This window comes from Macrotis lagotis, chromosome 4 (genome assembly GCF_037893015.1).
Source record: "Macrotis lagotis isolate mMagLag1 chromosome 4, bilby.v1.9.chrom.fasta, whole genome shotgun sequence".
In the NCBI taxonomy this organism is placed as follows: domain Eukaryota; kingdom Metazoa; phylum Chordata; class Mammalia; order Peramelemorphia; family Peramelidae; genus Macrotis; species Macrotis lagotis.
Window position 1 is genome coordinate 41,820,070 of NC_133661.1, and position 18,655 is coordinate 41,838,724.

The 18,655-nt window shown below is 38.5% G+C and overlaps 1 protein-coding gene across 1 annotated transcript; it reads left to right on the forward strand.

The window, feature by feature from the left end:
• The first annotated feature begins 6,881 nt into the window (after positions 1 to 6,881).
• On the forward strand, positions 6,882 to 18,089 carry PRAP1 (proline rich acidic protein 1). Its single transcript, XM_074236170.1, has 4 exons — positions 6,882 to 6,947; positions 10,162 to 10,220; positions 11,853 to 11,953; positions 17,873 to 18,089. The coding sequence occupies exons 1-4, from the start codon at positions 6,882 to 6,884 to the stop codon at positions 18,049 to 18,051; spliced, it is 405 nt and encodes a 134-aa protein (XP_074092271.1). The 3' UTR covers positions 18,052 to 18,089.
• The last annotated feature ends 566 nt before the right edge of the window (positions 18,090 to 18,655 follow it).

Below are 18,655 nucleotides of genomic sequence, written 5' to 3' on the forward strand. Positions count from 1 at the left end.
AACTTTGGGAAGCACTGATCTGAGTCACTGATAAAAATGTTGAAGGAAATTAGGAAAGAGTCCTTCTCCACGACACTTGAATATTCCCTCTGGGTTAAAACTAGAAAATGGCTATTCTTGGTACTATCCAGTCAATATTTGTATACTTGTCCATATAGATATTCTGAGTGAGCTTGATGTTAATTCATCTATACTTCTTATACTGCATTTTTCTGATCTAGTACTCTGACAATATTGCTAAAAGAGTATATGAAATTTATTGGCGCAACTTCCCTTTGGTGAACCCTGGTTGTCTCCTGGTGATCACTGCTTCTTTTGCTAAATAAATGCTCACAAATCATTGATTTTCTAATATAACTAATTTTTTTTTCTAGAGATGGACGCCCATTTCTCCCTTTTCTCATGTCCTTTGTTCTGAATTATTCCTACAACTCCTTGCAGATTTCTCTGAACTTGAATGGCAATTAATGTGTTCATTGCACCTACTTGTCACATATCTAGATCCTGTGCCAGTGACCTGTACGATTTCCTCTTTCCTTGCTCTCTCCTTAGGAGGTAACCATTGGAACTTAATTGAAAGGCAGCATGAACCAAGCTATGTGATCCTTGGCAAATCCTAATCTATAAAATGGAAATCATTGTAATCTGTTTATGTCATGAATTTTTACAAAGATGAAATAAGGGGGCAGCTAGGTGGTGCAGTAAATAGAGCATCAGCCCTGGAGTCAGGAGTATCTGAGTTCAAATCCAGCTGTGTGGCCTTGGGCAAGCCACTTAACCCCATTGCCTTGCAAAAAACTAAAAAAAAAAGATGAAATAAGATAATGTATCAAAATAGCAAATTAATGATCATAAGGAAGGATAAGAATTAATATTATTATTATTATTAATATGATTCTGGAAACTTTAAAATGTTATTATGAATCAGGAGAGCAATAATGACTTTGAGTAAAGACATATACTAGGTATAAATACTAGCCACATGACTTTAGGCAAGTAACCAAGGTCCTCTGTGACATAAATTCCTAACCTAGGTTCTGTGGTCTTTTGGAGGGCAGGGTTTACTATATTCAATATAACTGGTTTGTAATTCTATTGGTATTATTTTTATGTAAATAACAAACATTATTTTGAGAAGGGATTCATGATACACAAAAAGTTCAAGAATTCTTATAGTATTAGAGCAACAATTCTTGCTCTAATACTATAAGTGTTGTAATGGAAAAGGTTTATCTGCAAAGGCAGAGATGATATCTCACCAGACATGCTCTAACCAATGAATTCACAGGTCTTAGAAAAAGAAATGTTCGATCAAGACATTTCAAAGAGGAGAATAATCTAACAACTGCAAAGGGGATGAAAATGGCCTGGTAGAGGAGGTTACACCTGGGTGAATCTTGAAGGGAATTTTAAAAAGGAGATAAGGAAAGAGTATTCTCATTATAGAGAACAGTCTGTGAAAAGATATGGAGGTTGGAAATCTAACATCATTTTATAGGAAATAGCAGGTAATCCATTTAGACCAGGACAGAGTATGCAAGATGGAGGAATGTTACATCACTTTGGAAAGTAGGTCAAGGCTGGGAAAGGAAGGGCTTTGCATCAATTAGAGGCATTGGGAGGACCACTGAAATTTCCAGAGCGATGTGATTTAATAAATGCCGCTCATTGCTTCTATTCTAATCCAACTGGTCCACCCTGTTCTGAAAAGACAACATTCCATCTTCTCATAGACTTTTCCCCATGTTTTCTCTCTACTTCCCAGAATCTCTAAATTCCTGCAAAGCACAGCCCAGTTGCCCCTCCTCCCAATCTTTCCTGATTCCCCAGGGGTTAAGGTTCTCTCAATCTTAAAACTAATTTTTATTTATTTTATGTAATTTGTCTTTATTTCTCTAAGTGCATGTTATATACAGCTCCTACCCCAGTAAAAGGGAAGCTTATTGAGGGCAGGGCTTATTCATTTTTGTCTTCATTTTCCCAGCACCTAATAAGCAGTAGGTCCTTAATAAGTATTTATTTAATGAAATTGTTAAGGAATAATGGATTACTAACTGAAAATGAGTTTTTAATGGGTGATTCCTAGGTACATACATTTCCTGGATCACAGCCATGTTCCCATTTTCTCGTAGAAACTAAGAGTTTAAAGGAACCTGAAAGATTGTCTTGTCCAACCCCAAATCAAGGTTTACAGGAAAGAAAACTTACCAAGGGTCAGACACCTACTTACCATCCAGAGCCCATTTCATTAAAGAGTCATGTCTGTACACAACCCTGGCTAAAGAGCTTTTCCCAGAAGTGAATCTGAGCTCAAATGTAAGAATCTAGAAGTTCTCCTTAAATGTTCCCATTAAGGGAAAATGTGATAAGGATAATTAGCATTTATGTAATATTAAATAGTATCTAAATAAAAGTTGTTAGCCTGGAAGCATGAGGGTAAAATCTAGGTCCTGGAGCATGAAGGAAAACAAACCCCATCCTCCAGGAATGAAGAAATAGGAAGATAGGATGATCTGGGCCAAAATCTGCCCCAGGACTTACTAGTGATGCAACTTAGAGGCCAAAGTCTTCATCTCTCTGATCCTCAGAACCTCCGTAAAAATGGAAATGATAAAGCCTCCCAGGGTTGTTGGGAGATAAGTCTATAAAGTGTTTTGAAAACTTTCAAAAGCAGGTATATAAATGCTAGCTCTTACAATTATTGCCAAGGGAGAGATAGCCTATTGTGAGGAAATGGAACCTTTATGGAGTCCCAAGGATAACTTTTAGAAATACTGATAGGATTATATATTAGGTAGTTAAAGTTTAATGCGATCAGTAAAAATTTCATTCCCCTTCTTGGAAATTGAAATTCTCTCTTTTATACCCACCTACCCACAAACACACACAACATGTGTGTGTGCAAATATTTAATTTTTCCCCTGATAACATGTTAAAACAAATTTTAATATTTAAAAAAAAGTTTTGAGTTCCAAATTCTATCCCTCTCCTTGTCTGAAATGGTAAGCAATACAATATTAGTCATTTTGTATAAGAAGACAAGAAGGAAAGAAAGAGAGAAAGAAAGAGGAGGCAGCTAAGTGGCACAGTGGATAGAGCACTGACCCCAGAGTCAGGAGGACTTGAGTTCAAATATAACCTCAGACACTTAATAATTGCCTAGCTGTGTGACCTTGGTCAAGTTACTTAGCCTTAAATAAAAACCATTTTTGAAAAAAAAAGGGCAAGAAAGAGTGAAATAAAGAAGAAAAAGAGAGAGAGAGAAAAAGAGAGGAAGTAGAGAGAAAGAAAGAAAGAAAGAAAGAAAGAAAGAAAGAAAGAAAGAAAGAAAGAAAGAGCTCCTTTGACAGTCTAGCCACACAAGGGGCTAAAGTCCCATTAAGCTTAGCCCTGAGTCATCAGATGTGTTTGCACAATTTAGTTGTCACAAGCTGCAGCCCTGGCAGAGTCATGCCTGACTCCCCTTTCACTGAGTCTTCACCAGTGGGTTCTAATTGTGACCAGGCTGCCCCCGCTTTGGGCTTTGATCATAGCTATATGCCATAATCATAGGATCTCAGAGTAAGTAGTGGGAGGAAATATCTAGTCCAATCCTTATTTTACAGAAGAGAAGGATCACAGATTTAGAATGGGACAGAACCATCAAATGTAACCCCTTCATTTTACAAATAGGAAAACTGAGGCACTAAGTGACTTGCCCAGGACTATACAGCTTATAAAGTATCTGAGGATACTTATTATTAGGATTTTCTTGACTCCGAGTTCAGTATTCTGTGCACTGTTTCCCTTAAAGAGCTCTAAACTAAGACTTATCCAAAGTCAGATAAGCAATAAATCATAGAGATAAGAGCAAAGTCAGGTCCCCTGACTCCACTCATCAATCAAGGTCTAGCACAGGGTTTGGCACTGGTTCTAGATCTAGTTCTCTCACTCTTATGCCCCTGTTGAAAGGAAAATTTTTTGCTCAGGTTTTCATCATGATTAATAAGGCAAAGCTCAGGACAGAGGATCAAAAAGAATTTATGAAAAAGGATCTCAAGGTAGCAACATATTGACAGGTGGATTACTGGAGATCCACAAAGGTTTCAAAACAATTCTGATAGGTCTGTGTCAACGACATGGAATGGGCCATCACTTCCAAGTTTTCCCCAAAGTGGCAAGTATATGACAGGTTAAAGGTACAAACGGGCCAAAGACAGCTAGGCAGCGTAGTGGAGAGTGTGCTGGGTCTGGAATCAGGATGACTTGATTCCTCAGACCATTACTAGCTCTGTGACTCCTGGGCAAATCCCTAAGAACTTTTTTAAGCCTTAAAAAGAAAATAGCAAACCAGTCCATTTGCCAAGAAGACTCCAAATGGGATCCAGAAGACACAATTGAAACGACTAAGTAACACCCTCCCCGCCCCCAGCCACAAATAGGTAGGAGATGACTTGATGCATGATAAATAGCAGGAAAGACAAAGTGGGAACAACAGCTTACTGAGTCAGTGCAACTTTGAATACCCTGTTGCTATATTTGATAATCATTGAAACTATGAAAACAAAAAAAAAAACCCTAAACAATCATTTAATGTAACAGGAGCAAAAGAAAATCTAGATTTTTAAATAGAAATTCTTCATTAAGCACCATCCACTAATATCTACAAGAATTGGGGGCACCTCAGAGAAATTAAGAAGCTTGGTATCCAATGAATAGAACACTGGACTTGGACCTAAAAAAGATCTGAGTTCAAATCCAGTCCCAGACACATCCCTCAGTGTCATAGTCTCTAAAATATAGCTCATGATCACCTCTAGTCCCAAGACTACTGTGAGGATAAAATGAGATATGTGTAAAGCGCTTTGCAAACTTTAAAAAAGCTTTATAAATACTAACTCATAACTAGGGTGGTTATTGAGGCAAATATTTTTTTTTTAAACTTGATGGTTGGGGCAGCTAGGTGGCGCAGTGGATAGAGCACTGGCCTTGGAGTCAGGAGTACCTGGGTTCAAATCTGACCTCAGACACTTAATAATTACTTAGCTGTGTGGCCTTGGGCAGGGTACTTAACCCCATTGCCTTGAAAAAACAAAAAAAAAAATAAACTTGATTGTCCAGGGGTGGCTAGGTGGAGCAGTGGATAAAGCACCAGCCCTGGAGTCAGGGGGACCCTGGTTCAAATGTGACCTCAGACACTTAATAATTACCTAGCTGTGTGGCCTTGGGCAAATCACTTAACCCCATTGCCTTGCAAAAAAAAAAACAACTAAAAAATGGAAAAATCTGCTTTTAAAAACTTGATTGTCCAACACTAAATTATTCCTTTTTATCCTTTGACTTGGGAGGACTAATATTAGTGAGGAAGAAAAATAATGGAACATAAATATTGTTTTTTAAGTCTACTGGTCTATGTTGAAATTGTCAAGCTATGGATGCTCTATTAACCTGGACCTATAATGATGATAGAATTTCTAAGACATCTCACTGAGCCCTTGTGGGGGTCACCTTTCACCAGATAGAGTCCGTAAGCATTTTCTGGCTTTAAATTATGATTTAAAGTAGGACTGGGCTGAGCACTAAAATGAGAATCTACACTCCAGGGTTTTAATTCCAGCTCTGAAATAAATAGATAAATGAGATCATCCCTGTACAGGAACCAATCAGTCATTAATCAACTTTGTCAACATCTATTGTATGCTGGTCAGTGACTTTCTATTCATGTATATAAATTATATATACATATATATATATATATATACATATATATATATATGAAAGTTCAAAGAAGAAATGATTCTCTATTCCCAATGAACTTCCATGCTGAGGGAGGACATATCAATGACAGAAATATAAAGTTAAGATAAAAGTAAGAAAGGAATGCATAGCATTTAGGACTGAAAATTTTTTAGACATTGTTTAGACCAATGGTTTCAAACTCAAATAGAGATCATTCCTGCATACCACATATCAGTGACAGAAAAGCACAAATTGACATTAATCATGTTGTATTTTATTTTTATTTAATTTGTTAAACATTTCCCAAAGACATTGTGTTCTGATTTGGGCCACATCTGAGAGTTTTACAGACCACTTGCCAGGAGTTGCCACCTGACCAGGAGTTTGATGTCTGTTAGTTCAATATCTTTATTTTTCAGGGGAAGAAACTTATGCCCAGAGTGGATAAATGACCCTTCAAAAAAGTAATGAAGGCATAACAAGAAGTCTGATTCTTTGATTGTAAATCCAGTGCTCTTTTAGTAAAATCAAAAACAATCAAATGAACAAAAGCAGATGAGTTGGAAGTGACCTCTTGGGTCCTTCCAGCTCTAATTGTATTTGGTTCAAGCTTTGTTCTAACACTTTCTTTCAAGGCAAGCAGTACAGTACAGTGGAAAGAGTAGGATTTGGGAGCTAGGGACATAAATCTAACTCCTCTCTTAGTTACTCTCAATGTGACCTAGGATACCACCTTTTTGGGGCTCAGTTTCCTCATATGTACTATGAAGTCATTGAATAAATTGACCATTAAAGTTTCTCATAGCTTTAATCCCATGATCTTTTCCAAAATTAATTTTCTTTGTTTTAAGGACTCTCACAGCTTTGGCATGCTATAAATTTTGATGACTCAATCAGTATCCATTTCCAGTTATCATAAATGAAGAATCATGGAACAGAAATGGTGACCTTATGGGAATATGTTGAATTGACATCCAAATCCCATTTCACATAACCCTATGATCCTCTGATGCTGATGATCATTTGATGAAACTCAGAAGACCAACCTATGCCAGGGGGGTGATGGCCAGATTAAGGACAATAAAGAAGTTATACATTTATATTTAATTTCTACAGGCATATTATGAAATACCTCCAAAGGATTCATTATAGAAGGCGTTGTCATGATTAACACGGACTATTATCAATATGCAATTATGATTGACAACACCCTATACTGGGGATCAAAGGTTTGAATAACAAGGAAAATCCCTATGGCTTAGCAAAGTATAACCAGTTGAGGCCTGGTAAAATCTGTCATTGCAAAGTAGGGGAAAGGGTGGCATTTCTTTGTCCATCTCTGGTTTTTGGAAGGGAGGCCTAGAGCTGAAAGGGATAGCAGTGCAGTTCAAGCCAACAAGCATTTCTTAATATTTGCAAAGTCATTCATTAGGTGCTAAAAACCATTGAAAAAGGAAAGAGTTCTTACCCTCAGGAAGCTTATACTCTGTAAGGAAATATAAAACAGAGAAGTAACAGAGAAGTTAACACATGATAATTTGAATGAGAGGAAATAACAGTTAGATGAGAATTCAGTAGTCAATGTGTGAAGTGTCTGCTCAGAAATATTTTACACAAGTTAAATCCCTGCATCTGACTTTTTGTCTTTTTGTCTTTGTCTATATCTATCTCTATTACTGTGCTTTTGTGAATCTGGGTCTGTTTCTCAATCTTTTTTTTTCTTTCTCTCTATCCTGTGATCATCTCTTTGTCTCTATCTCTATCTCTGTTCTGTTTGTCTATCTTTCTCTTTGTCTGTCCTAATTGTTTGTCTCTCTGTGTCTTTGTGTTTCTGTCTCTCTCTCTCTGTCTCTCTCTGTCTCTCTGTTCTCTGTCTTGATTGTCTCTGTCTTTCTGTCTCTGTCTCTCTGTCTCTGTCTCTGTCTCTCTCTCTCTCTCTCTCTCTCTCTCTCTACCTGTCTGTCTCTGTCTGTCTGTCTGTCTCTGTCTGTCTCTGTCCCATTTTGTCTCTCTCTCTGCTCAGGTTGATCCTACTGGCCAGCTTAGTTGTACTGCTATTACAAGAAGTCCATGGAATTTCCAAATACCAGGTATGTAGTCTCTCATTCAACTTCAGGCTTTATCACTTGATTCCATCACTGCTGATGCCTCACCTGTTGATGCCTCTTCTAACCTTCTTCATTGAACTTCTCAGTGCCTCAAGCAACCAAGTGAAGATTTAAAGGAGAGCCCTCAGAGGTCATTTGATCAAGGCCCAGTACTTTGGAGATGAGGAAAATGAGAAACCAAAAGACTTGTTTTACTCAAGGTCTTCTAGGTAGTATTTGGAAGAATCAGAATGCAAACAGAAGTCCTCTGGCTGCAAAAACACTGTTCTTTTCATTACACAACAAGAAATCCCAGGGTTCTTTTAAAGGACATAAAAGTAAGAGGTGTAAGGATTTTTAATCTCTTTTCAATATGATAGCCCTATATATAGTGGGAAGAGTCAATTCAAATATGTTATAAGCTCCCCCAAAGGATTTAGGTATGAAATGAGACTTTAAAGATCAGATAAACTAATCCCTTTATTTTTGCTTTGGTGAGTGGGTGGGTGGGTAGATCTAGAATGCCATGTGGTCCAGTGAAAGAATGTTGGCTTTGGAGTAAGATGACCTGGTTTAACATGTCATTTACTATCCATGTAACCTTAGACAAATCACTTAGTCTCTGACTCAGTTTGCTTTTCTGTGAAATGAAGGAAAGTAATGACTTACCCAAGGTCACATCTTCTCTGACTCATTTTCCTGAATCCAAATCTGACCTCAGTCACTTAACAGCTGGATGACCCTGAGCAAGTTACTTAGTCCTGTTTGCTTCCATTTTCTCTTCTGTAACATGAGCTGGAGAAGGAAATGCAAACCAATCTAGTCGTTTTAACAAGAAAATACCAAATGGAGTCATGAAAAGTTGAACAGGACTGAAATATTTGCATGGTTTTGTAATATTTAGTCACATATGTTAGAGTGAAGACCAGAAGACTCCTGTGGAGAATACCACATGTGCACAGGTTGGGGAACAAGACTGAAGGTGGCACAAGAATCAAAACTTATCTTGATATATACATTTTTTTTTTAGTTTTTGCAAGGCAATGGGATTAAGTGGCTTGCCCAAGGCCACACAGCTAGGTAATTATTAAGTGTTTGAGATCGGATTTGAACTCAGTTACTCCTGACTCCAGGGCTGGTGCTCTATCCACTGCACCTTTTAGCCACCCCTGATATACACATTTCTTCTTCAGATTTTGGATGGTGGTATATACTTGAGATATACAGTCAGGGAAGCCTGAGAGAGAGAAAGAGAGAAAGAAAGAAAGAAAGAAAGAAAGAAAGAAAGAAAGAAAGAAAGAAAGAAAGAAAGAAAGAAAGAAAGAAAGAAAGAAAGAAAGAAAGAAAGAAAGAAAGAAAGAAAAGAAAAAGAAGAAAGAAAAAAGAAAGAAAGAGGAAGAAAAGAAGAGAGAAAGAAAGGGGGAGGGAAGGAGAAAGGGAAAAGGAAGGAAGAAAGAAAGAGAAATAAAGAAAGGAAGGAAAAGAGAGACAGGAAGGAGGGAAGGGAAGGAGGGAGGGAGAAAGGGAAAAGGGAAGAAAAATAGAAAGACAGAATGAAAGAAAGAAAAAGAAAGAAAGAGAAATAAATAGAGAGAAAAAAGAAGAGAGAAGAAAGAGGAAGAAAGGTAAAAAAGAAAGGAAAGAGAAAGAAAGAGAAAGAGAGAGAGAAGGAAGGGAGGAAGGGAGGAAGGAAGAGAGGAAGGAAGGAAGGAAGGTAGGAAGGAAGGAAGGAAGGAAGGAGGAAAAAAGAGGAAGAGAGAAGTAAAGAGAAAGACACAGAGAGAGGAAAAAAGTGTGAGAAAGAAAAAGAGGGAGAGAAAAAGAGAAAAAGAAAAAAGGAAAAAAGAAAGAGAAAGAAATAAAGAAGGACAAATGAATGTATAGATAGAAGGGTGGACAGATGAAGGAAGAAGCATCGTGCTTAGCACAAACAGATAAGTATGACAATGTGGGCTTTCCGGGAGATAACATTCTAATGGGATAGACAATGTAAATAGGAAGTTTAGCTACAATTCAAGTAGAAAGGTCCCAGAGTCCTCAGATCAAAAGCAAAGCAAATAGTAGTTCATTTTCTAAATGTTGATCATACTGTCAAACCCTGCATCTTTCTCGTGTTGAACCATTGAACAGTGCCTGAAAGATGAGGGTTATACTGGATGGCCTCTTTAAAAATCACCTAACCTTCATAATATGATGCCCAGGGCAAGAATGCACAGGCCAGCTATTCATGGAAGGTTCATAAAGTCCTCCCAGGCCACAAGGACCCCCAAAACTCAGCCAAGGGGGTCTCCTAAGGGAGTTACCTGAAAGCTTCCCCAACCTATTAGTTCTCATCGATTTTTCTCTTGGTTTCCAGGGCTTAATGAATGCCAAAAGAAAGGACAGCTTCTCTGAAGAGAACACTAATGAACAATTGTAAGAGCAACATTAGCCCCATTTAAAGACTTTCTCTTTGTTTTCTCTCCTCCTGGCTCAATAAAATCAACTTCATTTAGAATCTGCAGCTTTTTGTTGATTTCCAATCTTTCTTGAAATCTAATATACTTTGGCTGATTAAGTGGTAATAAATTCATTTAAACCTAAAACTCTCTCAAAGTACATTTAATTTTCCAGTTATGAAACTAATCTGGGAGTTGAAACAGCACTCCGCCCCCAATCAATTGCTTTTATGAACACTCAGATGATGGAAGATATTCATTAAACCATAAAGACAGGTTCAAGATTTAGCTGGGGAGGGGGGTGGGGAGTAATGCCCAAGTATTCCCAGAAAATAATCAACCCCAGTGCCTTTTCCCCCTACCAAATTGCCTACATGAGGCTGATAATCACTATTGTTTTTGTTTCAAGAAGGCCAACCTGGCTAATAGTTGGTTGCACTCTAACCCTGCTGGGCTGAGTCAGCACATTCTCTGTTGATTTGCTCAAGGCTATGGCTAAGTCTATATTTGAAATGCAGACCTTGTCAGTCATCCCTGCATCCTGATTAGCTCCTCTTAAACCAGAAATCATTGACCTCTGAATTTCAAAACCTTCAATCTTGCTGATTCAGAAAACTTGCCCTTTTAGACCCATCCCACCCTTCCATTACCAATCCGATTTATTCTGAAGTGGGATATTTATTGCTAGATATATACATGTTTCTTTCATCCATTTGTTCAGGAAAACCATCAGAGAAGTGCTGCACAGTCACTACCTTGGTAGGATTATAGATTTAGAGGCTAGTATTTCCTGATTATCTTGAAAAAATCACTTCAGTTTCCTGGGACTCATCCTCTAAACTGTTTCCTCATCTGTAAAATGAGGAGCTTGAATTAGATGAGCTCTGAGGACCCTTCTAACTCTAAATCTATAATCACTCACTCATGTGGGCAATTCCTCCACCAAGCTTTCATTCAGTGATCATCCCACCTATGTTTTATTGGGAAAAATATTAAACTTGGTTCTTCATCTTAAGCCTATTTAAAAGGCTGGGCAGTGAGGCAGCACCATGAAGTGCAAAAAGAGCAGAGCCTGAAGTCAAGAAGACTCAAATTCCAAGGTTCAAATCTGGTCTCAGACACTTACCAGCTGAATGACCCTAGGCAAGTCACTTAACCCTGTATTCTTCAATTTCTCATCTATAAAAAGGTTGGAGAAAGAAATGGCAGGATCTCTGCCAAGAAAACCCAAATGGATCATGAAGAGTCAGATACAGCTGAACAAAACAATGTAAAAGGCAAAATATGTTATTCATTTGAACTGAGCCTGGAAATAAGAGAATTTCTGCTAGAGACAATATCTCCTCCCCAGAGTGAAGAAGCAGGATTTAGCTCTGGATAAAAATCATTTTCCAAAAAAAGCCCACCTTATAGCTATTTAATGGAGCAGCTATCTCTGCTGTATTTACTCTGTTAGAAAACATACCTTTGGTACAAATGAGATGAATATTTGTAAAGCATTTATCACAGAGCTTTTATCTAGCAAGCACTATATAAAAGTTATGATTAATATTATTGGTTGATATCATTTTTAGCTTTAATTTGCTGAACATACAATTTGTTTTCACAGGAATTTGGGCCCAAAAGCTTTTGAACAATCAGAAAAAGGCAACATTCTCAGAGAGTCCATGCCCCGACTGGCGTTTTTCACAGGTTCAGAGAAAAATCAAGGTAGATATGATCAGAGCCACTATAAGCCCACCCCAGATTCTCTGATGTCTTAATCAAAAGCAGTTGAATTCAGAGCAGTAGAATATTACAAATCACAAGAATACTGGTTTTCTATGCAGAAATTTTTCAATACTTAAAAAAATCATGATTTCTTTCTCTCCACTAATGCAAAGCTGTGTGTGTGTGTGTGTGTGTGTGTGTGTGTGTGTGTGTATCTATGTAGGTAGGTGAGTATAAATATACACACACCAACATACACACATACACACAAACACACACACACACACACACACACACACACACACACACACACACACAGGAAACCTGCGGGGGCAGATTGTGAAGACAATTGAATGTCAAACAGAAATTTCTATTTGATCCTGGAGGCAATTCAAGTTGACTGAGTAGAGGAAAGTTGTGGTTGAACAAGTGCTTTCAGTAAATTACTGCTTGCAGGATGGATTAGAGGTTTGAGGTTGGAAGACCAGTTAAAAGGCTTTAGCAATAAATAGTCCAGGTGAGAGGTGATGAGGGCCTCAACTAGGAAGGGGAATTTGTGACTAGAGGGAAAAAAATGTTGAAGTTGAAAGATGTTGGGGCAAGATTTGTCAACTGACAATCTATGAGAAGTTAAAGGGCAGCTAGATGGTACAGTGAATAGAGCACTGGCTTAGAATTGGGAAGACAAGAGTTCTAATCCAGCCTCTGACACTTACTGGTTGTGTGACCTTGGACAAGTTACTTAACCCTGATTGCCTCAAATCAGGCTTATCTCCAGTCATTCTGATCCATATCTGGCCACTGGACCCAGATGGCTCTGGAAGAGAAAGTAAGGCTGGTGATTTAGCATAGCCCCCCCCACACTGTGCTGGTCACAGCATCACCTCCCTGATGTTGTGGTCTTCTTAGACATTGAAGGATAAACATTATTATAGAGAGTGTGGATTCTAAGAAAATGCAAAGGTTGCCATCCTAGGTGACAGAAAGACAGAGGTACCCTTGAAGAAAATAAGGAAATTTGAAAGGGGGTGTTGGGATTTTGCAATGACCAATCCAGACTCCAGAAACCTAATGATGAAGTTTGCTTTCCTGGGGCCTGACAGAAAAGTGATGAGGAGGCAGCTGGGTGGTGCAGTGGATAGAGCACCGGCCCTGAAGTCAGGAGTACCTGAGTTCAAAGCCAACCTCAGACACCTAGCTGTGTGGCCTTGGGCAAACCACTTAACCCCATTGCCTTGCAAAAATAAAACTTAAAAAAAAAAAAAGGTGATGGACTAGAGGTATAGAACAAACCCTGCATAAGATATAACCAGGGGGTGGATTTGTTACTTACTCATTAGATTTGTTACTTATTACATTTGAGAGAAGATAGGGCTTATTGGGGAAAGGGAAAGTGAAGAAGTATTCATAGTACTACTAAAAAGGGAAAGAATGAAGAGTTTAATAAATCTTTAAAATGAACAAAAGAGAACAGAAAGAAATCTAAAGGGGGGGGGGATAGACCAGTAATTATTTTTTAAGCTTCAAATTGTGAAAATTCAGTTTTACAAGCTGTCTTCTTGACCTGTTTTTTTTTTTATCTTGGGAAATACTCAGGGTTACTGATATTTTTAAGTTCATAATAACAAGAAAAAAGATTTATTTAAAATGGTGGGTGGGTTTTAAGAGAAATATATTGCATTGTTTAATGTAAAATTTGTATGGGCTTTACCCTCTACCTAATTCTGGGTGGAGTATAGGGGAAGAGAGTTCACCTTTTGTCCTTGGGATGAGAAACAAGATATTAAAAACCTGAGCTGGACTCCAGTTCAGGGATCTCTGACCATGGCCCAGTCAAGGCTGCTCGACTATTCCTTTATCTCTTTCTTTCCCTCTCTCTCTAGCCCTTCCTATGTCTTGTAACCTTGTAAATAAATTTTTGTTTTATTTCCAAAAAAAAAAAGAGAGAGAAGATACTGAATCTGTTTTGGGATGTTGAGTGTGAGATGTCTATTGGATATCCAATATGAAAAGTTGACTAGGTCCTTCCTTGTTTGTCCTTTCTTCTTGAAGAGGACCATGACATTGGGAAGGTGATGCCATGACCTGCAAGTGAATTGGATTTGAGTGATAGAAGGTTGTGCAAAATCACAAGCCTCACTCTCTTCTCTAGTGATGATGGAGGAGTGGAGCTCTTAGACAGGGGACAGGATCTACAGATCTAGGAGTCATCGATTATGGACTTAGAGGACTTTAGATACTATCTAGTCCAACTCCCCCATTTTACAGATGGGAAAATGAGACCCTTTGAGATATAGTGATTTGCCCAAAATTACACAGGTGATCAAAGCAGGAGAAAGATGTGACCCCCTACTCTCCCCACATCTTCTGACTCAATTCATTAGCTCTTTCCCCTGTGCTATGCCGGCTCAGAGTCATCTTCACAGAGATTATAATCAAACAATGAGAACTGACAAGGTCAACAAAATGAGAATGTGTGTGGCTAAGTGTAAGGGACTGCTGTGTGTGTCCTCTAGCACCAGAGTGTTATTTACTGGTTAATTGTAGGAGTGGACCAGGGACTGGGGAGGATATTTAATCACTTGTATTTGGTTTAATAAATGGAGTACTTGGAGATCTTGGAGAACTAGGGAACCCTTAAGGAGAACTTTTCATCCTTGTCTCCCTTGTTTCCTACCCCTTCAACATTTGCCTGGGTAAGGATAAGCCATCCAGCAGGAACCTAACACTTCCTGAGCAGCTAGTCTAACAGGAACTTAACAAATGGTTCCAGAACAGGGACACAAAGGTGGAGCTATCTGAATGGAGTCTGGGATAAAGATCAGCAGATACAGATACAAGCAAGAGAAATTTCAGGTGACTTCCCAGAGCAGAGGACTTCAGAGAGTTAACAGGTTGATTGTTACCAGGGGCTGATTTGAAGTTGAAACAAGGAGGTGTGAAGGAAAGAGAAAGTAAGAAGAAACAAATAAGTATTCGGCATTGAGGAGCCAGTGGGAAGTGGAGTTTCTGAGGCAGTAAAGCAGGGGAAGGAGCTTCTTCCTCAGCAGCAGTCAGTACCAGCACCTTGAACAGGATGCCAGGGACCTGCTTGCTGTTCCTTTTGGCCACTGCTGCTTCTCTGGCTGTCTAAGATCAACCCAAACCCCTAAACCTATAACCAACTTTAGAGACTTCTCATCAGTGCTTCAGACCCTGAAGCCTATGAGGAATTTCACTCCAGAAGCCACAGCGAATTCCACTCTCCAGCCTACAACCAAGCACGCCATGATTCTTGCCCCAGCGCCAGAAAACCATGAAGTGCACATTAACTGCCCTTCTGTGTTGAGAGTAAAAATGTCACATGCTATTGGACAGTTTGTAATGGTGTTGGCTATTGTTCAGAAAATGCAACAGCTCCAAATTGTACTGTTGTTAATGACTCAAGTAACTTCAAATGCTATCTCATTCTCTGCTGCTTCCACTTTCTGCAGAGGGAGGGGAGAGGGAGAAGGGAAATCTTTCTTTTTAGAACTTCAAAACTCAAACCTATGCCTCAAAAAGCTTATTTTAGAAATCAAGGGACCTCCATGCCTTCTTCCTGGTTTGGGGAGGTGGGGTTGGGCAATGACTATGTTTTTCTTAGGCTATTGATTGGGAAGCTTTGTGGTCAACTGGTTGAGAAAAAAGGGGAAGAAGACTTTTTTTTCTGGGATTGGGAAATTCAGATTTCATCTTGCAAATGAAGCCTGTGCTTATGGCTAATATCTCTGTAAGATAGTAGCTCAAAATATAAATATGTGCCTATATGTGTATTTAAACATCAATAAGACATTTTACATCTCTCTACCATCCCGTAGAGGTGGAAAAATGTTTCTATATTCTGAGATCTGGTACTAGCCAGGGTATCAATCTCTGCTTGGTAAATGTGATACAAGAGAGTTGTTTCTGTGTTTGTATTTGTGTTTGTGTCTAAACTCCTGTGTGTGTGTGTGTGTGTGTAATTCAAATCTGAAATGGTTACAGTTACCTGAATTAAATGTTGCTCCTTTTATTTATATTTATTTATTTATTTATTTAGGTTTTGCAAATGGGATTAAGTGGCTTGCCCAGGGCCACATAGCTAAGAAATTATTAAGTGTCTGAGGCCGGATTTGAACTCAGGTACTCCTGACTTCAGGGTTGGTGCTGTATCCACTGCACCACCTAGCCTCTCCTGTTACTCCTTTTAATTTGGATTTTGAATTTGATTGCTTTGAAAGGTTTTTTGTTGGCAAAAGAAAAAGTTTGTAATCTTTGTCTCATCTATCATCACATGGTTATAGTAAGGGAAATATAACAAATTATGACCCCCTTCTGGGATAAATCTGTGGATTCATGCATAATATGATGGAAATATTATTTTGTAAAATTTAATAATTCATGTTAATTGACTTGGATGCTGTTGTTTTTTCTGTTGTTTAGTTGACATTTGTTTATACTGTTTTTGAACTCTTTTTACAATGTATGTGGTCACCATTATGTAATTGAATTAAGGAATTTCACTTCAAAACAAAAACAAAAAGGGGGATATTCAGGGACTATTGTGTGTGGGAGTACTGTAAAATTTCATCACCTGGTGTCCTCTAGCACCAGAGCATTATTTACTGGTTGATTGCAGAGTGGGAGTGAACCAGGGACTGGGGAGGATATTTAATCACTTGTATTTGGTTTAATAAATGGAGTACTTGGAGATCTTAGAGAACTAGGAGAATTTTAAGGAGAACTTTTCATCCTTGTCTCCCACCCCTTCAACATTCACCTGGGTAAGGATAAGCCCTCCCGCAGGAACCTAGCACTTCCTGAGCAGCTAGTCCTAGCAGCTAGCTAGAAGCATAACAGCTAAGGAAGAGGGTCTGTATGTAGCACTGGGGGAACTCCCACCATTAGGGAGGAAGCACAATGCAAATGATGAGCTAGAAAGGAGACTGAGAAGTAGAGAGGGAGAAGTAGAAGAGGGAGCAGTGCCAAGAGAACCCAGAGAAGAGATAGTGTATAAGAGGAGAGGGAGATCAATAACACTGATTGCAGTGGAGAAGTCAAGGGGGGGGATGAGGATTGTCAAAATTCCTTTATATTTGGCAATTAAGAGAGATCACTGGTAGCTTAGCATAGGTCTGACCACCCTACTTAATATATTTCAATGGCTCCCTATTGTTTCCAGGATCAAATAAGGCATTTTGCTTTCATTTGGTATTTAAACCCTTCATGACATGACCTTTTCCTGTTTTTCCAATCTTTTTACAGTTTTACTTCCCTCCACTCACTCTCTGAACCAGTTGTATCCTTCCCGAATTGTTCTTCACATAGGACAACTCCAACTTGGCTGTCCGTCATGCCTAGAATATCTTCCTTCTTCAACTCTACCTCTTGGCTTCCCTGATTTTCTTCAAAATTCAGCTCAAATTTCTTCTTTTGCAGGAGAGGCTTCTAGTTTCCCCTTGCCTATTGTCAGTACCTTCTCTCTGAGAGTATTTATGGTTTATGTGACATTTCCCCTATCAGAATGGGATTCATTGAGGACAGGGTCCATATTTTTGCCTTTGTTTATACCCCCATGAAAGTAATAGGTGTTTAATTAATACTTGTTCACTGATTGACCTGAGAAACAGTTTCAATTGAGGGTTGAGGTCTGAAGTCAGATTCCAAAGGGCTGATAAATAACTGCATTCTACTTCCTCACATATCATCTTTAATGGGATCTAACTTTAGTTCTCTATATTTATTTATTATATTGTGATATATTTACATATTCTAAATATATGAATTTAGAATATATGGGGAAGCTGTGAAATTTAAAAATATCTGAGGGAAGAAGGGATCACCAAAAGTCCTAAGGAAAGCTATTCTTTTAAGTTGTATGGGAACTAAATGCAGACTTTTTTCCAACTCTCTTCACAGATCTCTTGAGTATTTTTCGTAATCCAATACAATTACCTGAGGAAGACAGAGATTCCTTCTACCACTCAAGTTCCACGGAAGATGTCTTTGAAAAACGCCAAATGTTGAGTCTATCTCATCACAGAGTACTTCAGGAGCCAGAAGAGGACAGGGACCAAATCTACCATAATGCAAATTAATAAATCAAATCAGTCAAATGACACACCATACCATTTTATTCTCCATGTTTTCTTTTGGCATGTACCTGGCTGTTCTTTCTACACCAATGCGAAGAAGGATCATGAGATCCTAACCCTCTCTCCTTCTAAAACATCCATGGTTTTCTTTTTTAATTTGCCTTTATTAGACATCTTTGTTCTATTATGCCTAATGTAAGAGTGGCTATCCAGATCACAACATAATAGACTCATAATCTCTAAGCATGTATCACATAAAATTCATGTATCTTTGATTTTGGAATAAAGGAGAGCTAGACATAGAGGGAGTCATAGTAAGGTTGTCTACAATGGTTTAAGAAGTTCCCATATTGGGTTGGTCCTTTCCCACATTAGCTATCTCATCCCTCAAAGCTAGGATCATGTTTTCTTAGTGCTCCCAGGCTTCTCCTATGATTCTGTACTATAGTGACTCATGAAAATAAACATTAAAAAGTCAACAGTTTGGACTGGATCTCTTAACCAAGGGAGTGATGGGGAAGGTGGATTGGAATCTTGTCTTTTTGCTTTAGTATCTTAAATTAGCTTGGGCAAGTTTAAAATCCAATTAGATCTATGGTCTATAGGA

Excerpts from the sequence above, each read along its gene's own strand:
- PRAP1 (XM_074236170.1), top strand. The coding sequence starts at position 6,882 with ATGATTAACACGGACTATTATCAATATGCAATTATGATTGACAACACC. Across the intron at positions 6,948-10,161 it reads CCCTATACTGGGGATCAAAG|GGCTTAATGAATGCCAAAAG; the intron begins GTTTGAATAACA and ends CTTGGTTTCCAG. Across the intron at positions 11,954-17,872 it reads AGGTTCAGAGAAAAATCAAG|ATCTCTTGAGTATTTTTCGT; the intron begins GTAGATATGATC and ends CTCTCTTCACAG.